The sequence below is a fragment of the Amblyraja radiata genome, unplaced genomic scaffold, assembly GCF_010909765.2.
Source record: "Amblyraja radiata isolate CabotCenter1 unplaced genomic scaffold, sAmbRad1.1.pri scaffold_761_ctg1, whole genome shotgun sequence".
Lineage (NCBI taxonomy): Eukaryota > Metazoa > Chordata > Chondrichthyes > Rajiformes > Rajidae > Amblyraja > Amblyraja radiata.
In genome coordinates, this window is record NW_022630773.1 from 10794 (window position 1) to 30735 (window position 19942).

The 19942-nt window shown below is 44.3% G+C and overlaps 1 protein-coding gene across 1 annotated transcript; it reads right to left on the minus strand.

The window, feature by feature from the left end:
• Positions 1 to 2088: 2088 nt before the first annotated feature.
• On the minus strand, positions 2089 to 19427 carry LOC116970332 (the record flags this gene model as incomplete). The annotated part of the gene is made up of 5 exons (XM_033016998.1): positions 19352 to 19427; positions 14119 to 14403; positions 12517 to 12683; positions 2349 to 2424; positions 2089 to 2154 (listed from the first exon to the last, which is right to left on the minus strand). Coding segments are annotated over exons 1-5 (655 nt in total), but the record flags the coding sequence as incomplete, so codon positions are not given.
• Positions 19428 to 19942: the final 515 nt, after the last annotated feature.

The following is a 19942-nucleotide window of genomic DNA, read 5'->3' on the forward strand; positions in this document are numbered from 1 at the left end:
GATCAGTCCTGATTTTTTCCAGTTCTCCCCGGAGATGTTTCTCTTGCCATTCCTCATGGTCCCGGCCTCTTGCCAGCAGCTCATGTTCCACCAGTGTTCGATCTCGAACAGTGGAGATGATTGTGAGCTCAGCGTATCGATCAAGTAGCAGGAAATTCTTAACCTTCTCGTTCATCAGGATGGTGTTCACACTCAGTGTTTCAGTCTGTGCTCGCAGAGTCTCCTTGTGTTTCTGTTGAATATCTGCACGGGAAAAGGCAGATAATGAACACAATGTTAGATGGCTCAACTCAAACCCAACAATCATGATTACAAGAATGAGTTCAATGCCCTTCAACTGAATTGACGGATTTCAGTGGAGTGAGGTAAACCTGGTGGGAGAGAGGTAGAGATAGAGAGATAGAGAGAGGGATAGAGAGAGGGGGAGGGGGAGGGAGAGAGGGGGAGAGAGGGAGGGGGGTGAGAGAGGGAGGGGAGAGAGGGAGAGAGGGAGGGGAGAGAGGGAGGGGAGAGGGAGGGAAGGAGAGGGGGAGAGAGGGAGGGAAGGAGAGGAGGGGGAGAGATGGGGAGAGAGGTAGGGAAGGAGGGAGGGAGGGAGAGGGAGAGAGAGGGGTGACGAGGAGGAGGGTGAGAGGGAGGGGAGAGGAGAGGGAGAGAGGGAGGGGGGAGAGGGGAGGGGGAGGGGGGGGGAGGGGGGAGGGGGGGAGAGGGGGGGGGGAGAGAGGGAGGGAGGGGGGAGAGAGAGGAGAGAGTGAGGAGGGAGAGAGAGAGAGAGGGGGGGGAGAGGGCGAGAGAGAGGGGAAACGCTGTCCAGGAGCAGGGGAGTGAGAGACAGATCACATTCATTCAGCTTTATGTTCACTCTGGTGGAGGGAACCTCGTGATTCAAGACCATAGACATTGTGGACTTTCAGGAATGTTCTAAGAATCTACATATTTTCAGTATGTCAAGACCCTACCAGGAGTGTGTGGGGTTACACAGTGTGTCAGTACCCATCCAGGAGTGTGTGGGGTTACACAGTGTGTCAGGACACTATCCAGGAGTGTGTGGGGTTACACAGTGTGTCAGGACACTATCCAGGAGTGTGTGGGGTTACACAGTGTGTCAGGGCACTATCCAGGAGTGTGTGGGGTTACACAGTGTGTCAGGGACCCATCCAGGAGTGTGTGGGGTTACAGTGTGTCAGGGACCCATCCAGGAGTGTGTGGGGTTACACAGTGTGTCAGGGACTCTATCCAGGAGTGTGTGTGGATTACACAGCTGTGGCTCAGGTGGGTTCACAGTGGGCCTATATCCAGGAGTGTGTGGGGTTACACAGTGTGTCAGGGACTCTATCCAGGAGTGTGTGGGGTTACACAGTGTGTCAGGACTCTATCCAGGAGTGTGTGGGGTTACACAGTGTGTCAGGGACTATATCCAGGAGTGTGTGGGATACACAGTGTGTCAGGGCCCATCCAGGAGTGTGTGGGGTTACACAGGTGTCAGGGACCCATCAGGAGTGTGTGGGGTTACACAGTGTGTCAGGACTCTGCCAGGTGTGTGTGAGGCATTACTGCATACACAGTCTCCCCGGGAGAGTACTGGATTTCACAGATCTGATACACTGCAAAGCCTTGTACAATTAACGCCTGGAGAAGCTGAAATAATGCAGTGTAATGTTCTAGTGTACGTCAGAGATCAATTGATCTGTGGACAACTATCTGCCTCTTTGGTTCTCCTCGTTTTACCTGGCACTAAACATTATTCCCTTATCATGTATCTTTACAGTGTAAATGGCTCGATTATAATCACGTATTGTCTTTCTGCTGACTAGGCAGAATGCAACTAAAGCTTCTTGCTGTACTTCGGTTCAAGTGACAATACACTAAACGAAGCTAAATTAAACCAGAATTATAATTAATTAATTCATTAATTAATTAACGAGATTAAAACTGACGAAGGAGCAAACCATAGTGAATTCCCATGTCTGTACCAATAATTCAACCTTTGATCTTCTGATTTCCAATTCTGCAAAGCTCTGCACATACAGTTTCAGTATGACTTCAATTCTAACGTAATTGGCGTGAACTGTACATTTCAACACTCACCTTCCATATGAGAGGGTAATTCAGTTAAACCTCCGATGATGTTCATGTATTCTTCTGTATCAGGACCTGTTCAAATCAACGAGCAATCATTAAACCAGACGAATAACATTGTTAACTCCAGTGTTTCAATGTGATATTCAGTTCAGTGTGTTGATTTACCGTACCGAGCTCCTGGATTTCTTTCAGTATTTTGTTCAGCTTCGGCAATTCGTTCTGCATTTTCACAAAGGATTCCCACATCACCCGCCGGGCAAAGTTACCCTTCCCCATCACCAGACTGAGGAAGAGTAAGGAACTGTCTTTGCGGTTTCCCTTTGCCACGAGCTCAGCGACACTCTGTGAAAAACAACAATGAATATATGGAGAAGTGACTGAGACAATGCTGTTCAGTGATGGGATATTCTGGAAGTTTTGAGCATCGTGACAGGCATTGGTCTGCCTCTTCATACAGCCATGACACTGTGCTGACAAACTGTGTACTCCCAGAGTCCTGACAGTGCGAAACTCGCACAAAGAAAGCACATCAGCGCCTCTACTTCCTGAGAAGATTACGGAGAGTCGGTATGTCAAGGAGGACCTTCTCTAACTTCTACAGGTGCACAGTAGGGAGCATGCTGACTTGTTGCATCGTGGCTTGGTTCGGAAACTTGAGCGCCCTGGAGAGGAAAAGTAGTAAACACTGCCCAGTCCATCATCGGCTCTGACCTCCCGTCCATCGAGGGGATCTATCGCAGTCGCTGCCTCAAAAAGGCTGGCAGTATCATCAAGGACCCACACCATCCGGGACACTCACTCATCTCCCCACTACCTTCAGGTAGAAGGTACAGGAGCCTGAAGACTGCAAAGACCAGGTTCAGGAATAGCTGCTTCCCCACAGCCATCAGGCTATTAAACTCGGCTCGGACAAATTCTGAACATTAATAGCCCAATGTGAACAGCCGGAAGTGGTTGTGCATGTTGGTACAGAAGATGTCGGAGAGAAGGGGATGAATATTCTGCAGCGTGACTTTAGAGAGCTCAGAAAAATGCTGAAAAGCAGGACCCCAGGGTGGTTATCTCCGGTTTGCTTCCAGTTCCTCATGCTGGCGAGAGCAGGAACAGGGAGATACGAGACTTGAATGTGCGGCTGAGGAACTGATGCAGGGGGCAGGGATTTACATTCTTAGATCACTGGGATCTGTTTTGGAGTAAGGGGGAACTGTACAAAAGGGACGGATTGCATCTTAACAGGTGGGGGACCAGCATTCTGGCAGGCAGGTTTGCCACTGCTACACGGGTGGTGTTAAACTGAATAAGGGGGGTGGGGTGTCAAATGGGATAGTCCAGGATGGAGTTAAAGGGAAAGAGAATAAAGGGATAGTTAATGACCCCAGAATTAATGGCAAAGGAAGCTCACAAAGGGATAGGAGAGTATGGCCAAGTGTAATAGGGATCGATGAGAAAGGTGAGATGCGTAAGGAATTAAAAGTATTGTATATGAATGCGCGAAGTATAAGAAGTAAAGTAGATGAGCTTGAGGCTCAGTTAGAGGTTGGTAGATATGACATTGTGGGGATTACTGAGACGTGGCTGTAGGAGGATCGGGCCTGGGAACTTAATATTCAGGGTTATACATCCTATAGAAAGGACAGGAAGGTGGGCAGAGGAGGGGGGTAGCTCTGCTGGTGAGGGATGGAGTTCAGTCCCTTGCGAGGGAAGACAAAGGGACCGACGAGGTAGAGTCACTGTGGATTGAGTTGAGGAATTGTAAAGGCAAGAAGACACTAATTGGTGTTATCTACAGACCCCTAAATAGTAGCCCGGATGTAGGGTGTAAGTTGCAGCAGGAGTTAAACTGGCATGTAACAAAGGTAATGCCACTGTGGTGATGGGGGATTTCAATATGCAGGTAGACTGGGAAAATCAGGTTGGTTCAGGACCCCAAGAAAGAGAGTTTGTAGAATGCCTCCGAGATGGATTCTTAGAGCAGCTTGTAATGGAGCCGACCAGAGAAAAGTCAATTCTGGATTTAGTGTTGTCCAATGAACCAGATATGATAAGAGAACTCGAGGTAAAGGAACCGTTTGGAGGTAGTGATCATAATATGATTAGTTTTAATCTGCAATTTGAGAAGGAGAACGTTATTTCGGAAGTGTCTGTGATGCAGTTGAACAAAGGGGACTATGAAGGCATGAGAGGGGAGCTGGCCATGGTAGACTGGAAAGGGATCCTGGAAGGAATGACGGTGGAACAGCAATGTCAGGAATTTATCGGCATAATCCGGAAGACGCAGGATCATTTCATTCCAAAAGGGAAGAACGATTCTAAGGGGGAGTAGGAGGCAACCGTGGCTGACAAGAGGGATAGAATAAAACTAAAAGAAAAGATGTATAACACAGCAAAGAGTAGCCGGAATCCAGAGGATTGAGAAACTTTCATAGGACAACAGAAGGAAACAAAACGGGCAATACGGGCTGGAAAGATGAAGTACGAGGGGAAGCAGGCCAGGAATATAAAGAAGGACAGTAAAAGCTTCTTTAGATATGTTAAGGGAAAAAGAGTAGCAAAGTCAAATGTGGGTCGCTTGAAGGCAGAAACGGGTGAAATTATTATGGGCAACAAGGAAATGTCAGAGGGTTGAATAGGTACTTCGGATCTGTCTTCACTAAGGAAGACACAAACAATCTCCCAGATGTACTGGAGGACAGAGGATCTAAGGGGGTCGAGGAACTGAAAGAAATGTTTATTAGCTGAGAAATAGTATTGGGTAGGCTAATGGGACTGAAGGATGATAAATCCCCTGGACCTGATGGTCTGCATCTCAGGGAGGTGGCTCTAGAAATAGTGGACGCATTGGTGATCATTTTCCAATGTTCAATAGATTCAGGATCAGTTCATGTGGATTGGAGGATAGCTAATGTCATCCCACTTTTCAAGAAAGGAGCGAGAGAGAAAAAGGGGAATTATAGACCAGTTAGCCTGACTTCGGTGGTGGAAAAGATGCTGGAGTCAATTATTAAATAGGTAATAATGGGGCATTTGGATAGCAGTAAAATAATTAGTCCAAGTTAACATGGATTTATGAAAGGGAAATCATGCTTGACTAATCTTCGGGAATTTTTTTGAGGATGTGACAAGTAAAATGGATGAAGGGGTGCCATTGGATGTAGTGTATCTAGACTTTCAGAAAGCATTTGATAAGGTCCCGCACGGGAGACTGGTGACTAAAATTAGAGCACATGGTATTGGGAGTAGGATGTTGACCTGGATAGAAAATTGGTTGGCAGACCGGAAGCAAAGAGTAGGAGTGAACTGGTCCTTTTCAGAATGGCAGGCATTGGAGATTGGAGTGCCGCAGGTCTCGGTGTTGGGGCCGCATCTGTTTACCATATGTATTAATGATTTGGAAGAGGGAATTAGGAGCAACACTAGCAAGTCTGCGGATGGCACAAAGCTGGGTGGCAGTGTGAACTGTGAAGAGGATGCTAGGAGGTTGCAGGGTGACCTATACAGGTTGAGTGAATGGGCAGATGCAGTATAATATAGATAAATGTGAGGTTCTCCACTTTGGCGGCAAAAACAAGGGGGCAGATTATTATCTCAATGGGGTTAGGTTAGGGGGAGGTACTGCGAGACCTGGGTGTCCTTGTACACCGGTCACTGAAAGTTGGCGTGCAGGTACAGCAGGCAGTGAAGAAAGCTAATGGAATGTTGGCCTTCATAACAAGAGGATTTCAGTATAGGAGTAAAGAGGTTCTTCTGCAGTTGTATATGGCTCTGGTGAGACCACATATGCAGTATTGTGTACATTTTTGGTCTCCTAATTTGAGGAAGGTCATCCTTGTGATTGAGGCGTAGGTTCACCAGATTGATCCCTGGGATGGCGGGACTGTCATATGAGGAAAGATTGAAAAGACTAGGCTTGTATTCACTGGAGTTTAGAAGGATGAGGGGGATCTTATAGAAACATATAAAATTATGAAAGGACTGGACAAGCTAGATGCAGGAAAAATGTTTCCAATGTTGGGCGAGTCCAGAACCAGGGGACAGTCTTAGAATAAAGGGGAGGTCATTTAAGACTGAGGTGAGAAAAACCTTTTTCACCCAGAGAGTTGTGAATTTATGGAATTCCCTGGCACAGAGGGCAGTGGAGGCCAAATCACTGGATGGGTTTAAGAGAGAGTTCGAGAGAGCTCGAGGGGCTAGTGGAGTCAAGGGATATGGGGAGAAGGTAGGCACGGGTTATTGATAGAGGACGATCAGCCATGATCACAATGAATGGCGGCGCTGGCTAAAGGGCCGAATGGCCTCCTCCTGCACCTATTTTCTATGTTTCTATAATCTGTTTATTTGCACTTTATCAGTTCATTTATTCATGTGTGTATATGTTTATACAATGGTATATGGACACACAGATCTGTTCTGTATTCATGCCTACTATGTTCTGGTGTGCTAAAGCAAAGCAAGAATGTCATTGTCCTATCAGGGACACGTGACAATAAACTCTCTTGAACTTTCTTGGACACATGGCAGTGTCCGAGAACACAGCAGAGTACAGCACGGGAACAGGCCATTCAGCCAATGATGGCTGTGTTGAAATTGATGTGAAATTGATCCAATTCCTTTTGACCTCACATGGACGGTACCCGACGTGGCGCCAAAAAGCCAACTAACCGAAAGGCTGCGTCGCCTAAAAGCAAACTCACCGAATGGCCGCTCTGCCAAAACGTCAACTAACCGAAAGGCTGCGTCGCCTACAGGCCAACTAACCGAATATCGCTCTGCCGAAAAGTCAAATAACGGGCATGACGTCGACGGGGAGGCAGGACTTGTCAGCGATTGTTCCAGACGCCCACATCCATCACATCACTGGCCGGTGGAGACGGGAGGGTGGGGGTCATTTTTCCACACAAGCCATTATTTAATTTTCGGCAGAGCGGCATCGGTTAGTTGGCTTGTAGGCGACGCAGCCTTTCGGTTAGTTGACGTTTTGGCAGAGCGGCCATTCTGTGAGTTTGCTTTTAGGCGACGCAGCCTTTCGGTTAGTTGGCTTTTTGGCGTCCTGCCTTCTCGGTTCGTTGGCGTTTCGGCTTTGTTTCCATTCGGCTAGTTGGCGTCCACTTCTCGTCTTTCGACACCACGTGGCATCAAACAGGAAATTAGAAATGTGTGCAACAAAGGTAAAACAGTTATAATGGGTGACTTCAATCTACATATAGATTGGGTGAATCAAATTGGCTGGGGTGCTGAGGAAGAGGATTTCTTGGAATGTATGCAGGATAGTTTTCTAAACCAACATGTAGAGGAACCAACGAGAGAGCAGGCTATTCTAGACTGGGCATTGAGCAATGAGGAAGGGTTAGTTAGCAGTCATGTTGTGCGTGGCTGCTTGGGCAAGAGTGACCATAATATGGTTGAATTCTTCATTATGATGGAGAGTGACATGGGTAATACAGAAACAAGGGTCCTGAACTTAAAGAAAGGTAACTTTGAGGGTATGAGACGTGAATTGGCCAAGATAGACTGGCAATTGATTCGTAAAGGGTTGACAGTGGATATGCAATGGAAGGCATGTAAAGACTGCATGGATGCACTACAACAATTGTTCGTCCCAGTTTGGCAAAATAATAAATCAGGGAGGGTAGTGCATCCGTGGATAACAAGTGAAATCAGGGATAGTATCAAAACAAAAGATGAAGCATTCAAATTAGCCAGAAAAAGCAGCCTACCAGAGACCTGGGAGGAATTCAGAGTCCAGCAGAGGAGGACAACGGGCTTAATTGGGAAAGGGAAAATAGATTATGAAAGAAAACTGGCAGGGAACATAAAAACTGACTGCAAAAGCTTTTATAGATATGTGAAGAGAACAAGTTTAGTTAAAACAAATGTAGGTCCCTTGCAGTCAGAAACAGGTGAATTGATCATGGGGCACAAGGACATGGCAGACCAATGGAATAACTACTTTGGTTCTGTCTTCACTAAGGAAGACATAAATAATCTGCCGGAAATAGCAGGGGACCGGGGGTCAAATGAGATGGAGGAACTGAGTAAAATCCAGGTTAGTCGGGAAGTTGTGTTAGGTAAATTGAATGGATTAAAGGCCGATAAATCCCCAGGGCCAGATAGGCTGCATCCCAGAGTACTTAAGGAAGTAGCCCCAGAAATAGTGGATGCAATAGTGATCATTTTTCAAAACTCTTTAGATTCTGGAGTAGTTCCTGAGGATTGGAGGGTAGCTAATGTAACCCCACTTTTTAAAAAGGGAGGGAGAGAGAAAACGGGGAATTACAGACCAGTTAGTCTAACATCGGTAATGGGGAAAATGCTAGTTATTAAAGATGGGATAGCAGCACATTTGGAAAGTGGTGAAATCATTGGACAAAGTCAGCATAGATTTATGAAAGGTAAATCATGTCTGACGAACCTTATAGAATTTTTCGAGGACGTAACTAGTAGGTGGATGTGTTATATCTGGACTTTCAGAAGGCTTTCGACAAGGTCCCACATAAGAGATTAGTATGCAAACTTAAAGCACACGGTATTGGGGCTGAGACGGCACTCCGTTGAGGGCGGCCCGGCGCGAGGCTGAGATGGCGCTCCGGTGAGGGCAGCCCGACTCGGGGCTGAGACGGTGCTCCGGTGGCTGAGGCGGCGTTCCGGCGGCGGCGACCTGAATCTGGGGCTCGGCCGCGGGCCAGTGGACGACATCGTCGGGAGCTCGCAGGTCACAGGCTGATGCCTGTTTTCCGGAGCTCCCGCGGCAACAGCTTCGTCCGCTGGACTGGAGGGCGGCAGCTTCGACCACCCCGAGCCGCGGAGCTTGAACCGGCCCGTTCGCGGAGCTCGGTTGAGCCGCGGGACTGACCATCGCCCGGTGGGGTAACAACATATCGCCTCAGCGCAGAGGGAGAATGAGGAGGAAAGAGACAGTAACTTTAAGACTTTTGCCTCCATCACAGTGAGGAGATGCCTGGTGAACTCACTGTGGTGGATTTTACTTTGAGTTTATTGTGTCTTTTGTTGTTTATTATTATTATATGTATGGCTGCAGGCAACGACATTTCGTTCAGACCAAAAGGTCTGAATGGCAAATAAAGGATCTAATCTAATCTAATTGGGGGATCAGTATTGATGTGGATAGAGAACTGGCTGGCAGACAGGAACCAAAGAGTAGGAGTAAACGGGTCCTTTTCAGAATGGCAGGCAGTGACTAGTGGGGTACCGCAAGGCTCAGTGCTGGGACCCCAGCTATTTACAATATATATTAATGATTTGGACGAGGGAATTGAATGCAACATCTCCAAGTTTGCGGATGACACGAAGCTGGGGGCAGTGTTAGCTGTGAGGAGGATGCTAGGAGGCTGCAAGGTGACTTGGATAGGTTGGGTGAGTGGGCAAATGCATGGCAGATGCAGTATAATGTGGATAATTGTGAGGTTTCCACTTTGGTAGCAAGAACAGGAAAGTAGACTATTATCTGAATGGTGGCCGATTAGGAAAAGGGGAGATGGGTGTCATGGTACACCAGTCATTGAAAGTTGGCATGCAGGTGCAGCAGGCAGTGAAGAAAGCGAATGGTATGTTAGCATTCATAGCAAAAGGATTGGAGTATAGGAGCAGGGAGGTTCTACTGCAGTTGGTGAGACCACACCTGCAGTATTGCGTACAGTTTTGGTCTCCTAATCTGAGGAAAGACATTCTTGCCATAGAGGGAGTGCAGAGAAGGTTCACCAGACTGATTCCTGGGATGGCAGGACTTTCATATGAAGAAAGACTGGATAGACTCGTCCAGAACAAGGGGTCACAGTTTAAGGATAAGGGGGAAGTCTTTTTCACACAGAGAGTGGTGAATCTGCGGAAATTATCTGCCACACAAAGTAGTTGAGGCCAGTTTATTGGCTATATTTAAGAGGGAGTTAGATGTGGCTCTTGTTGCTAAAGGGATCAGGGGGTATGAAGAGAAGGCAGGTACAGGATACCGAGTTGGATGATCAGCCATGATCATATTGAATGGCGGTGCAGGCTCGAAGGGCCGAATGGCCTACTCCTGCACCTATTTTCTATGTTTCTATGTTTGTTTATATTGTAGATTTTAGCAAATGTACTTTTGTTTATTTTATTTGTCAATTGAATGATAAGCGAACAGTTCAATGTCTAATAATTCAGCAGGTCAGTCAGCATCTGCATAAACAGAGTTATTTTGTGCAGCACATTGTGTGTTTTTGTAAACCAGCAACTGCAGTTCCTTGTGTTGATGCCCAATGTCCTCTGTGGTTTAATGAACTGAACTAAATGTGACCAATGAGACTGATGCCACTTGTGAAGTATTATAGTTTCAGATTCTGGTTTACAAGTTGACTGCCCCCTGACCGTTGTGCTAAGGTACATGTGTAGGAAGAACAGCTGGATCAGAATGGACATTTCTCAGAAATCCCCAGGTCACAGGTTGTATTCCTGATACCAGATCTACAGGACATAAACTGATCAAAGATCAGTGCCTCCATTGCATTGTTCACCTCAGGGAATGCGAGGTGAGTGGGACTGACATTGGTCACTCTTCCCACCTCGATGCCGTCAGCAGGGCCGGTGCTAGGAATTGCGGGGCCCAATTAGAAAACTGATGGCGGGGCCCCTACTCTAGAAAAGTAAAAATTTATGTATGTTTATATTTCGTGTAGTTTCGGGAATTTTAAGGCAAGCTGGTTGGTGATTGGATGCAACCCCCTTAGAGACAGCGTTTGATTGGCCGCCAAATAAATTTGTCAAATCTGTAACAAAAATCGCTGGTCGGTGCGAACTCAGTGGACTATCTGGTTGTATCTCCAAACTAATCTGGTTGTATCTCCAAACTAATCTGGTTGTATCTCCAAACTAATCTGGTTGTATCTCCAAACTAATCTGGTTGTATCAACCAGACTTTCTGGTGGTATCTCCAAACTAAACAGTATAACATGCAGGTACATTCATTTAAAATTAAATTCAGTGCTTATTTCACATGATTTCTCACTGTGTAAAGCTCAATTTCTGACCAATTTCTGTTTAACACGTTTGGTCTGCCGTGAGCATTTTTCGTTGCATCTCGTTGCATCTCCCCTTTTCCTAATCGGCCACAATTCAGATAATAGTCTACTTTCCTGTTTTTGCCACCAAAGTGGATAACCTCACATTTATCCACATTATACTGCATCTCCCATGCATTTGCCCACTCACCCAGCCTATCCAAGTCACCTTGCAGCCTCCTAGTTTAGAGGGGTTTTAAACGGTTTAGAGATGTTTAGAGGGCTTCAGATGGGTTCAGGTGTGTTTACAATTGTTTAGAGGGGAATAGAGGGAAATAGGGGGGCTAGAGGAGTTTTAGAGATGTTCAGAGGGTCCCAGAGGGGTTTAGAGACGTTATAAGCCCCCCGTGAGAAATTGTATTTCTCTGAAATTGAAGATAGACATAAAGCTGGAGTAACTCTGCAGGACAGGCAGCGCAGCGACTTTAGAGAGAAGACCCTTCTTCAGACTAAACTGAACTCTCGTCGGTGAGATTAGTTGTGATTGTCTGAAGAAAGGTCTCGACCAGAAACGCAACCCTCTCCCCAGAGCCCTTGCGCGTCCCGTTGAGCCACCTTCAACTTCAGAGCCAAACAAAAAACACAGAATGCTGGAGGAACTCAGCGGGCTAGGCGACTGCCTCACCCGCTGGGTTTCTCCAGCATTTTTGTCTACCGCAAAACGTCAATGATTCCGGGAATGCCGAGGCGACAGTGTGAGAGAGCTAGAGAGAGACGAGATGGGGAGCGGGAGAGGGAGAGAGGGAGGGAGAGAGCAAAACACAAAGAGACACAACGTGGGTCGGTAGGTGAATGACTAACCTGCACACCAGGAAGAAGCCCCTTCTCGCGCTCCGGGGCCCTCACTCATGATGGTGAGTTTAAAGAAATTCTCAACGTGTCATCGATCTACATTACATCTACATGTAATTGTGTTTTAAACAAGTATTAATGACGCCGCGTGAATTTTATTCAAAGGAACACGACGTTATTAATACTTGTTCAAAACACAATAACATTTACTGAGGAAGGCGGATGGATGCATTGATGACATGATTGTATAACAACGAGTTAAGTACTTGCTGATAAGAAGTGCTAACAGTACTAGTTAACACATCGTTTGTGTCTGATGGCCGTGCAGCGGTTGTTATACACAAAGATCCTATAGTGGAGCTCTGCTAGAAGATCTTTGGTTATACATGTTCGTTTAAAAAAAAATCCGGATGGCGAATTAAAAAAAACTTTAGTTAACAAAGAGAATTCGTATTTCCATACGAAGTACGGAACATTAGTGCGGGGCCCCCCTAGGCGCGGGGCCCAATTGGGAGCAATCGGTCAAATCGGCTTAAAACCGGCCCTGGCCGTCAGTTATGTGACAGGAAACAGAAGTCAGCGTGATCCTTCCACTTACCCCGTGTTCTTGTTCACTGAAACATCCCTGCCGTCTCATCATGAAGCTGAGACTTTCAACCCCTTCTTCAATCGCTTGTTTCAGTCTCTCCCGATAGAATTTTGTCAGTTGGAACAATTGGCAGTCGCTCCACTGTGTCAGGAGCTCAAAGTATGTAAGAGTTAGATCTGTGTATTCAAAGAGAGAAACTAAACACCATCTGAATCAGTCCCCTTGGCTCCAGCTACAACAGCAACCCTCATCCTGACTGTTCCTGCCCCCTAATTAGAATGATCAAAACAGAATATCAGAATAAGACAATGTGCTGGAGGAACTCAGTGGGTCAACCACCATCTCTGGAGAATATGGATAGGTGACATATGCGGAGAAGGCAGGGATGTGGGGAGAAGGCAGGCACGGGTTATTGATTGGGGACGATCAGCCTCTTTTTCTCACAGAGAGTGGTGAGTCTGTTGAATTCTCTGCCTCAGAGAGCGGTGGAGGCCGGTTCTCTGGATGCTTTCAAGAGAGAGCTAGATAAGACTCTTAAAAATAGCGGAGTCCGGGGTTATGGGGAGAAGGCAGGAACAGGGTACTGATTGGGGATGATCAGCCATGATCACAGTGAATGACGGTGCTGGCTGAAGGGCCGAATGGCCTCCTCCTGCACCTATTGTCTATTGTCTAAAAACACAGTAGACAAATGCACTGATGAAGAGGTGCAGGTGCACTTATCACCTGAGGCAACACTGTGGGTGATGCCAGGTAATCTTCCTAGGATTATCTTCCACAAGCATGAACCACCCAGTTTACTCATGGATAATGGACACGCATTGCAATTGCTCTCCTTCAACCTAGTCTGTCCCACCCATCACCATCGCTCCACTCTCTGTGGCCTCATGCTCCCTGCCTTCAATGATACTTTGTCATGTGTACACAAGTTCAGTGACCATCCTCCTATACACGACGATAACACAAGTTCAGTGACCATCCTCTATACACGAGGATCAGGAGAGGAAGTGATACACTATCTATAATATATAATAGATAAATGCACAGTCTTTTACCCAGAGGAGGGGAATCAAGAAACAATAATATAGGTTTCAGATGGGGTCGGGGATTTTATGTTAAAATCGGTACATGGATAGGTTAGGTTTAGAGGGACATGGGCCTTACGCAGGCTTGTGGGACTATAGTAGATCGGCCATGTTGTTTGACGTGTCCAAGGTGGGCCGAAGAACCTTGTTCCATGCCGTGTGCCTCTATGACTCTGACGCACAACTTGGACCATAATAACTCCAACAGTGCAGACTACACAGAGTCCAAACACAAGAGTCGCCACGTTTCATGCACCAGCTTATACTCTTCACTTTCTCAGAAAGCCTCTCCCCAGTCACTGCATTAATTCACATCTGAATCTTCAATGAGGATGATTCATCGCCTCTACGATCACTCCCTCTGTCCTTTCAACTACTGCCTGCAGATGTTAACATCCTCTCTTTATCAGTCCCTTCCCATTTCCCCTCGCCCTAACCTGTTTGTTTTTTTTTCTTCTCTGTCCCTAGTCTTCACCATTCTGCAGTAACCCCCCCCCCCCCCCCCCCCTCCCCCCATTTCACTCACCTGCTCCTTGGAGGGGACTCGATGATTCCTTGTTTGATGAATCTCGGTCATGATGGATTTCGTCACTTGATTCAGTTCCAGGGGCGTGAACCACGTCTCCTATTCCTCTTTCTCGGGACTGACATTGTTCCCTTTCCTCTTCGGCGGGTTCACATTCCATTGAAGTTCTGTTTTCAATCCCACTTTGCTTTTCTGTCGTTGTTCCTGTGTTCTGACCATCGTTCTTTGATGAAGTGACTGGCCAAAGTCTTTTGAAAACATTGACCACTTGAGTTAATTTCCCACCTGAAAAATAAAAACATAAATTGCAGTTGCAGAGCAATTTCAAATTGAGAAAACCACAGGTTGGGAATAGCCGGTAGCAATCTGAGCTGACATTCTGGGGGAAGTGGAAGTTAATGGTCATCTTAGAAATAGAACAAGCTAAGCCATTTGACCCAACTTAACTAAAATTACCCATCAAATCTAGTCCCATCAATCCACGGCTTGACAATTCATCTCTCTAAACCACTCTGTCCAAATGTATTTTGAGGAAAAGATTTAACACGGATCCGAAGGGGTACTTTTTCACACAAGGGGTGGTGGGTGTATGGAACAAGCTTCCAGAGGAGATAGTTGAGGCAGGAACTATCCTGCCTCAACTATCACATAGAAAATGTATACATATGCTTTTAAAGAGCAAAGCTTACCTGAAACACTAGCAGAATCAACGATCATATTAATACTTAAAAAAGATAAAAATATAGAAGAACCAGGATCATATAGAGCTATCGCTTTGTTAAATACGGATCAAAAAATAATAGCGAAAACACTAGCCAGTAGACTAAGCAGGTATGTTAGTAGACTAATAAATGAGGATCAAACAGGATTTATACCTAAGAGACGTTCATTCAATAACTTGAGACGTTTGCTTAACATAATGCACTCACATAAATCTCATGACCAAGAGTTATCTATCATCTCACTGGACGCAGAAAAAGCGTTTGATCAAGTAGAATGGGATTATATGATTAAAGTATTGCAAAAATTCCAATTGGGAGAGAACTTCATTGCATGGATAAAACTATTATATAATAAACCTACGGCTAGAATACTAACTAATAATATATTATCCTCGAAATTTGAACTATCAAGGGGCAATAGACAAGGTTGTTCATTATCTCCGCTGTTATTTGCTTTGGTAATTGAACCCCTTGCTGAAAAAATAAGAACACACCTGGATATTTACGGTTATAATACAAAATATTCAAATAACAAAATATCCCTATATGCCGATGATGTACTACTGTACATCACAAAACCACAAATTAGTATACCGAATATATTAAATTTAATTGAGGACTTTGGATCCTTCTCAGGATATAGAATAAATTGGAACAAAAGTGAAATTATGTCGATAAATCCAAAAGACTCAACACACCTCAGGAAATTCCCCTTTAAAATAGCTACAGAAAAATTCAAATATTTGGGAATTGAAATTACTAGAAATTACCAGGATATGTTTAAAGCCAATTATAATCCCTTACTTAAGAAATTAAATAATTTGATTAAATTCTGGAAAACACTTCCGATGTCCTTAATAGGCAGAATAAACGCTATAAAAATGATTTTCTTACCACAAATTCTATACCTATTTCAATCAATACCTATATATCTCCCAAAAAAGTTTTTCAAAAAATTGGACTCAGACATTACAAATTTCATATGGGATTATAAATCCCATAGAATACAAAGAACACACCTTAATAAACGAAAAGAGTGGGGGGGTCTAGCGCTCCCTAATTTTATGTATTATAATTGGGCAGTAAATATTAAAAATATGATTTACCTGCTGGACAATTCTGCCCAGCAGGCGGACTGGATTGTAATGGAAAAAGGGGACTGCTCCCCGAGTAATATAGGAGCGATTATCCTCTCACCAATAAATTTGAATAATAAAAATTATAATAAAAACCCAATTATACATAGCACAATTAGAACATGGAAACAAATAAACAGAATCTAAAATTAAGAAACTTATCTCTCTCAATACCAATAGTCAATAACCCATCGTTTAAACCATCAATCATAGACAAATCATTTATACAATGGGAAAGAATGGGAATCAAAACACTCGAAGATCTGTATGAAGTGGGAAAATTACTATCATTTCAACAACTGCAACTGAAATATAATTTGAAAAATAACCAATATTTTAAATATCTTCAAATTCGTGATTATCTGAAAAAATACACAAAAGACTATGCCTTCCGACTTACTGGATGAAGCAATGAAGACAAAGGCGGAATCAGCTAATCTAATATCGTACTTATATAATATCATTTTAAACATAGAAATACCCACAACAGATGGAATTAGAAGAGACTGGGAACAAGAATTAGCTATAAAAATTTCAAAAGACAGCTGGGATAATCATTTACTACAGGTGCATAAATGCTCGATCAATGTACGACATACGCTCATCCAATTCAAAACATTACATAGACTATATTATTCAAAAACTAAATTAAATAAAATCTTTCCTAATGTTTCACCAATCTGTGATAAATGTCTGTGTCAAGAAGCTACCATAGCGCATTCTTTTGTTTTTTGTACAAAAATCCAAAAATTCTGGCATGGAATATTTGATATTTTTTCAAAATTAATTAAAATAAAACTGGTACCAAAACCAGAATGGATCATTTTTGGGATATCGGAATGTATCCCTGAATTAAACGTGTATCAGAAGAATTACTCAATTACGGGCTAATAATGGGAAAAAAGCTCATACTTAAATTCTGGAAAAATGCGCCCACACCAACAATAAAAATGTGGACATCAAATATGTTTGAAACATTACATCTGGAAGAGATGAGATTCCTCTTAGCAGGTAAAGCAAACCAATTCCAAAAGACGTGGTCTACGTTTATGGACCTATTACAAGCATGAGGTGCAATAGTAATTTTAAAAATAAATAAATGAATAAATGGTATCAGGACCTGGCAATGGGAGGTAAAACAACAAAAACAGACTTGGTTGGTAGTCTTTCTGCGGAGTTTAATGTTATAATAGAGCGATTGTCCTTACTTTCTTTTTCTTTCTTTTCTAGGGTCTACTTTCTTACTTCACTTCCTTCTCTAACTTCTTTTCTAAGGGGCTTTCTTTTCCCAACACTCTCTTGCACTTCACGACTCTTGCGCACTTTCTTTACTTTTCTTACTTCTATCTTTTTCTTAAAGCTCAAAAAAAATGAAGCGGTACAAAAAACGTATTAAGATATATGTGTTGTGTATTATTGTAATTTACCGTACTTCTAATAAAAATAATTTTTAAAAAAAAAGAAACAGTTAGACAGGTTGATGGATTGAACAGGTTTAGAGGGATATGTGGCAAGGGCGGGCAGGTGAGACTAGTACAGCTAGGAGGTGTTTTAGCGGTGTGGGCAAGTTGGGCCGAAGTTCCATACACCTACCACTGTGTGAAGATGTTAACCCTCGGGATCCTATTAACCCTCGGGATCCTCTCACCTTAAGCCCTTAAGATTCTTATTCTCTGAGAAAAAATACCTGTGCTAACACCCTATTTATTTACCCCTCGTCCCATGATTTTATACATCTCTAAGATCACTCTTCAATCTAAATATTTCATAATACTTTATTGTCACAAGTACCAAGGTAGAGTGAAACACTTTGTTGTGCACACAGATGGGTAAAATCATACAGCAGACCTCAACTAGGAGGGATAAATAAAGCCAGGATATTCACCATGAATTGCAACGGTCTAGAGACCACTGAGAAACACTGAGATCCCTAAAGGCAGCAGCACACACGAAGACGACATTTGGCATTCTTGACATCAGCTGCAGCACAGAATGCAAGTACAGGGAGGCCTTGTTACCAATTTGTTTAAGTTTAGTTAGAGATACAGCGCGGAAACAGGCCCTTCCTGCCCACCGGGTCTGCGCCTACCAGCGATCCCCGCACATTAACACTATCCTAGAACTGCTAGGGCCGAATTTTACATTTACCAAGTCAATTAATCTACATACATGTACGTCTGGAGTCTGGGAGGAAAACGAAGATCTCGGAGAAAACCCACGCAGGCCATGGGGAGAACTTACAACCTCTGTACAGACAGCGCCCGGAGTCAGGATCGAACCCAGGTCTCCGGTGCTGCATTCGCAAGGCTGCGCATAGAAATGAATATTTCAAGTATCAGCAGAAACTGGAGTGATTGAAGTCATCGTCCTTGAATCTAGGCCAGACATGCAGTGATCTAATAGAGGTACAGAATACTATGAGAAAAGTAAGGTCGATGGAAAATGTAGTTATAATAATAATAATAATAATAAATTTTATTTGCGGGCACCTTTCAAAGTCTCAAGGACACCTTACAGAGATTAACAAGAGAGAAAAAACATATAGTCGGAGTAAAATAAATAATAAGGACATCACCAATACACAAATTAAAGACAGAAATCGCTCCAAAGACAAAAAATCAAAAACACAATGTGAAGAGAGAGCAGCGGCAGCTAAAGCGCGCCAGTGTCCACTCTCCCTTCCGACAGCCATCTTGGACACAGACTAACATATTAACTTACACACAAAAAAAAAATCATCCCCCCACAATGATTGCCACTGTAGGGGAAGGCACAATGTCCAGTCCCCATCTCCAGTTCTCCCAAAGTCAGGCCTATTGAGGCCACCGCTATAGTTCTCTCCATAGTAGAGGTGGTTAACACCAGGGGGCATGGATTTAATGTGGGGACCATGAGATTTAGCGGATGATCTTTCAGGAAGAATCTTTCAGCAGTGATGGCTGCAGTCTGGGACCCACTGCCTGAGGTGGTGTTGGAGGCAGGTACTCTGTCACAACATTGTAGGAGCACCTGGATGTCCATTCGAACTATAAGTTGATAGTAGACGACAGACCAAGTGCTCAGCAATGGGATTAGTGTAGAGACATTGACAGGAGGGAGACGGGTCAAAGGCTCATTTCTGCGCACAATCTGATTCTGGACTCTGATATTCTGACTTAACTTTGGTGGCCACTCAGATCATATGTTTCCAGAAAGAGTGCTGATTTATCGGACAATTCCTGCATCCGCCCACCTGTGACGGTGATGTCCCTGTAGATGTCAACTCTCTGGGCTCAGCCCCTTCCCTATTCCCACTTCCGTGTGAACCTCATTTCTTGCATCAGGTGTACACCCACTGTCAGGGCATCGTATATATTTCACAGAAGGTTCACAAACCTGTTTGTTTCTTTGATGTAGAGGCCACTGAATCACCTTCCCAGTTACCACCTTCAGCCATGATGTCGACAGGTGATCACAAACTCTGTAGCTCTGGAATAAACAATATTAACAGAACCATCAGGTGACAATTGAATGTGAAGGAAGACATTGCCTTGTGAACCAACACACAGCATTACAGTGCAGCGGAGATGTGGAGACCATCCCATCCATACAAGGTTTAAGAAAGAACTGCAGATGCTGGAAAAATCAAAGGCAGACAAAATGCTGGAGGAACTCAGCGGGTGAAGCAGTGTCTATGTAGCATAGAAACATAGAACATAGAAACATAGAAAATAGATGCAGGAATAGGCCATTCGGCCCTTCGAGCCTGCACCGCCATTCAATATGATCATGGCTGATCATCCAACTCAGTATCCTGTACCTGTCTTCTCTCCATACCCCCTGATCCCTTTAGCCACAAGGGCCACATCTAACTTCCTCTTAAATATAGCCAATGAACTGGCCTCAATTACCTTCTGCGGGAGAGAATTCCAGAGATTCACCACTCTCTGTGTGAAAAAAAGTTTTCCTCATCTCCGTCCTAAAAGA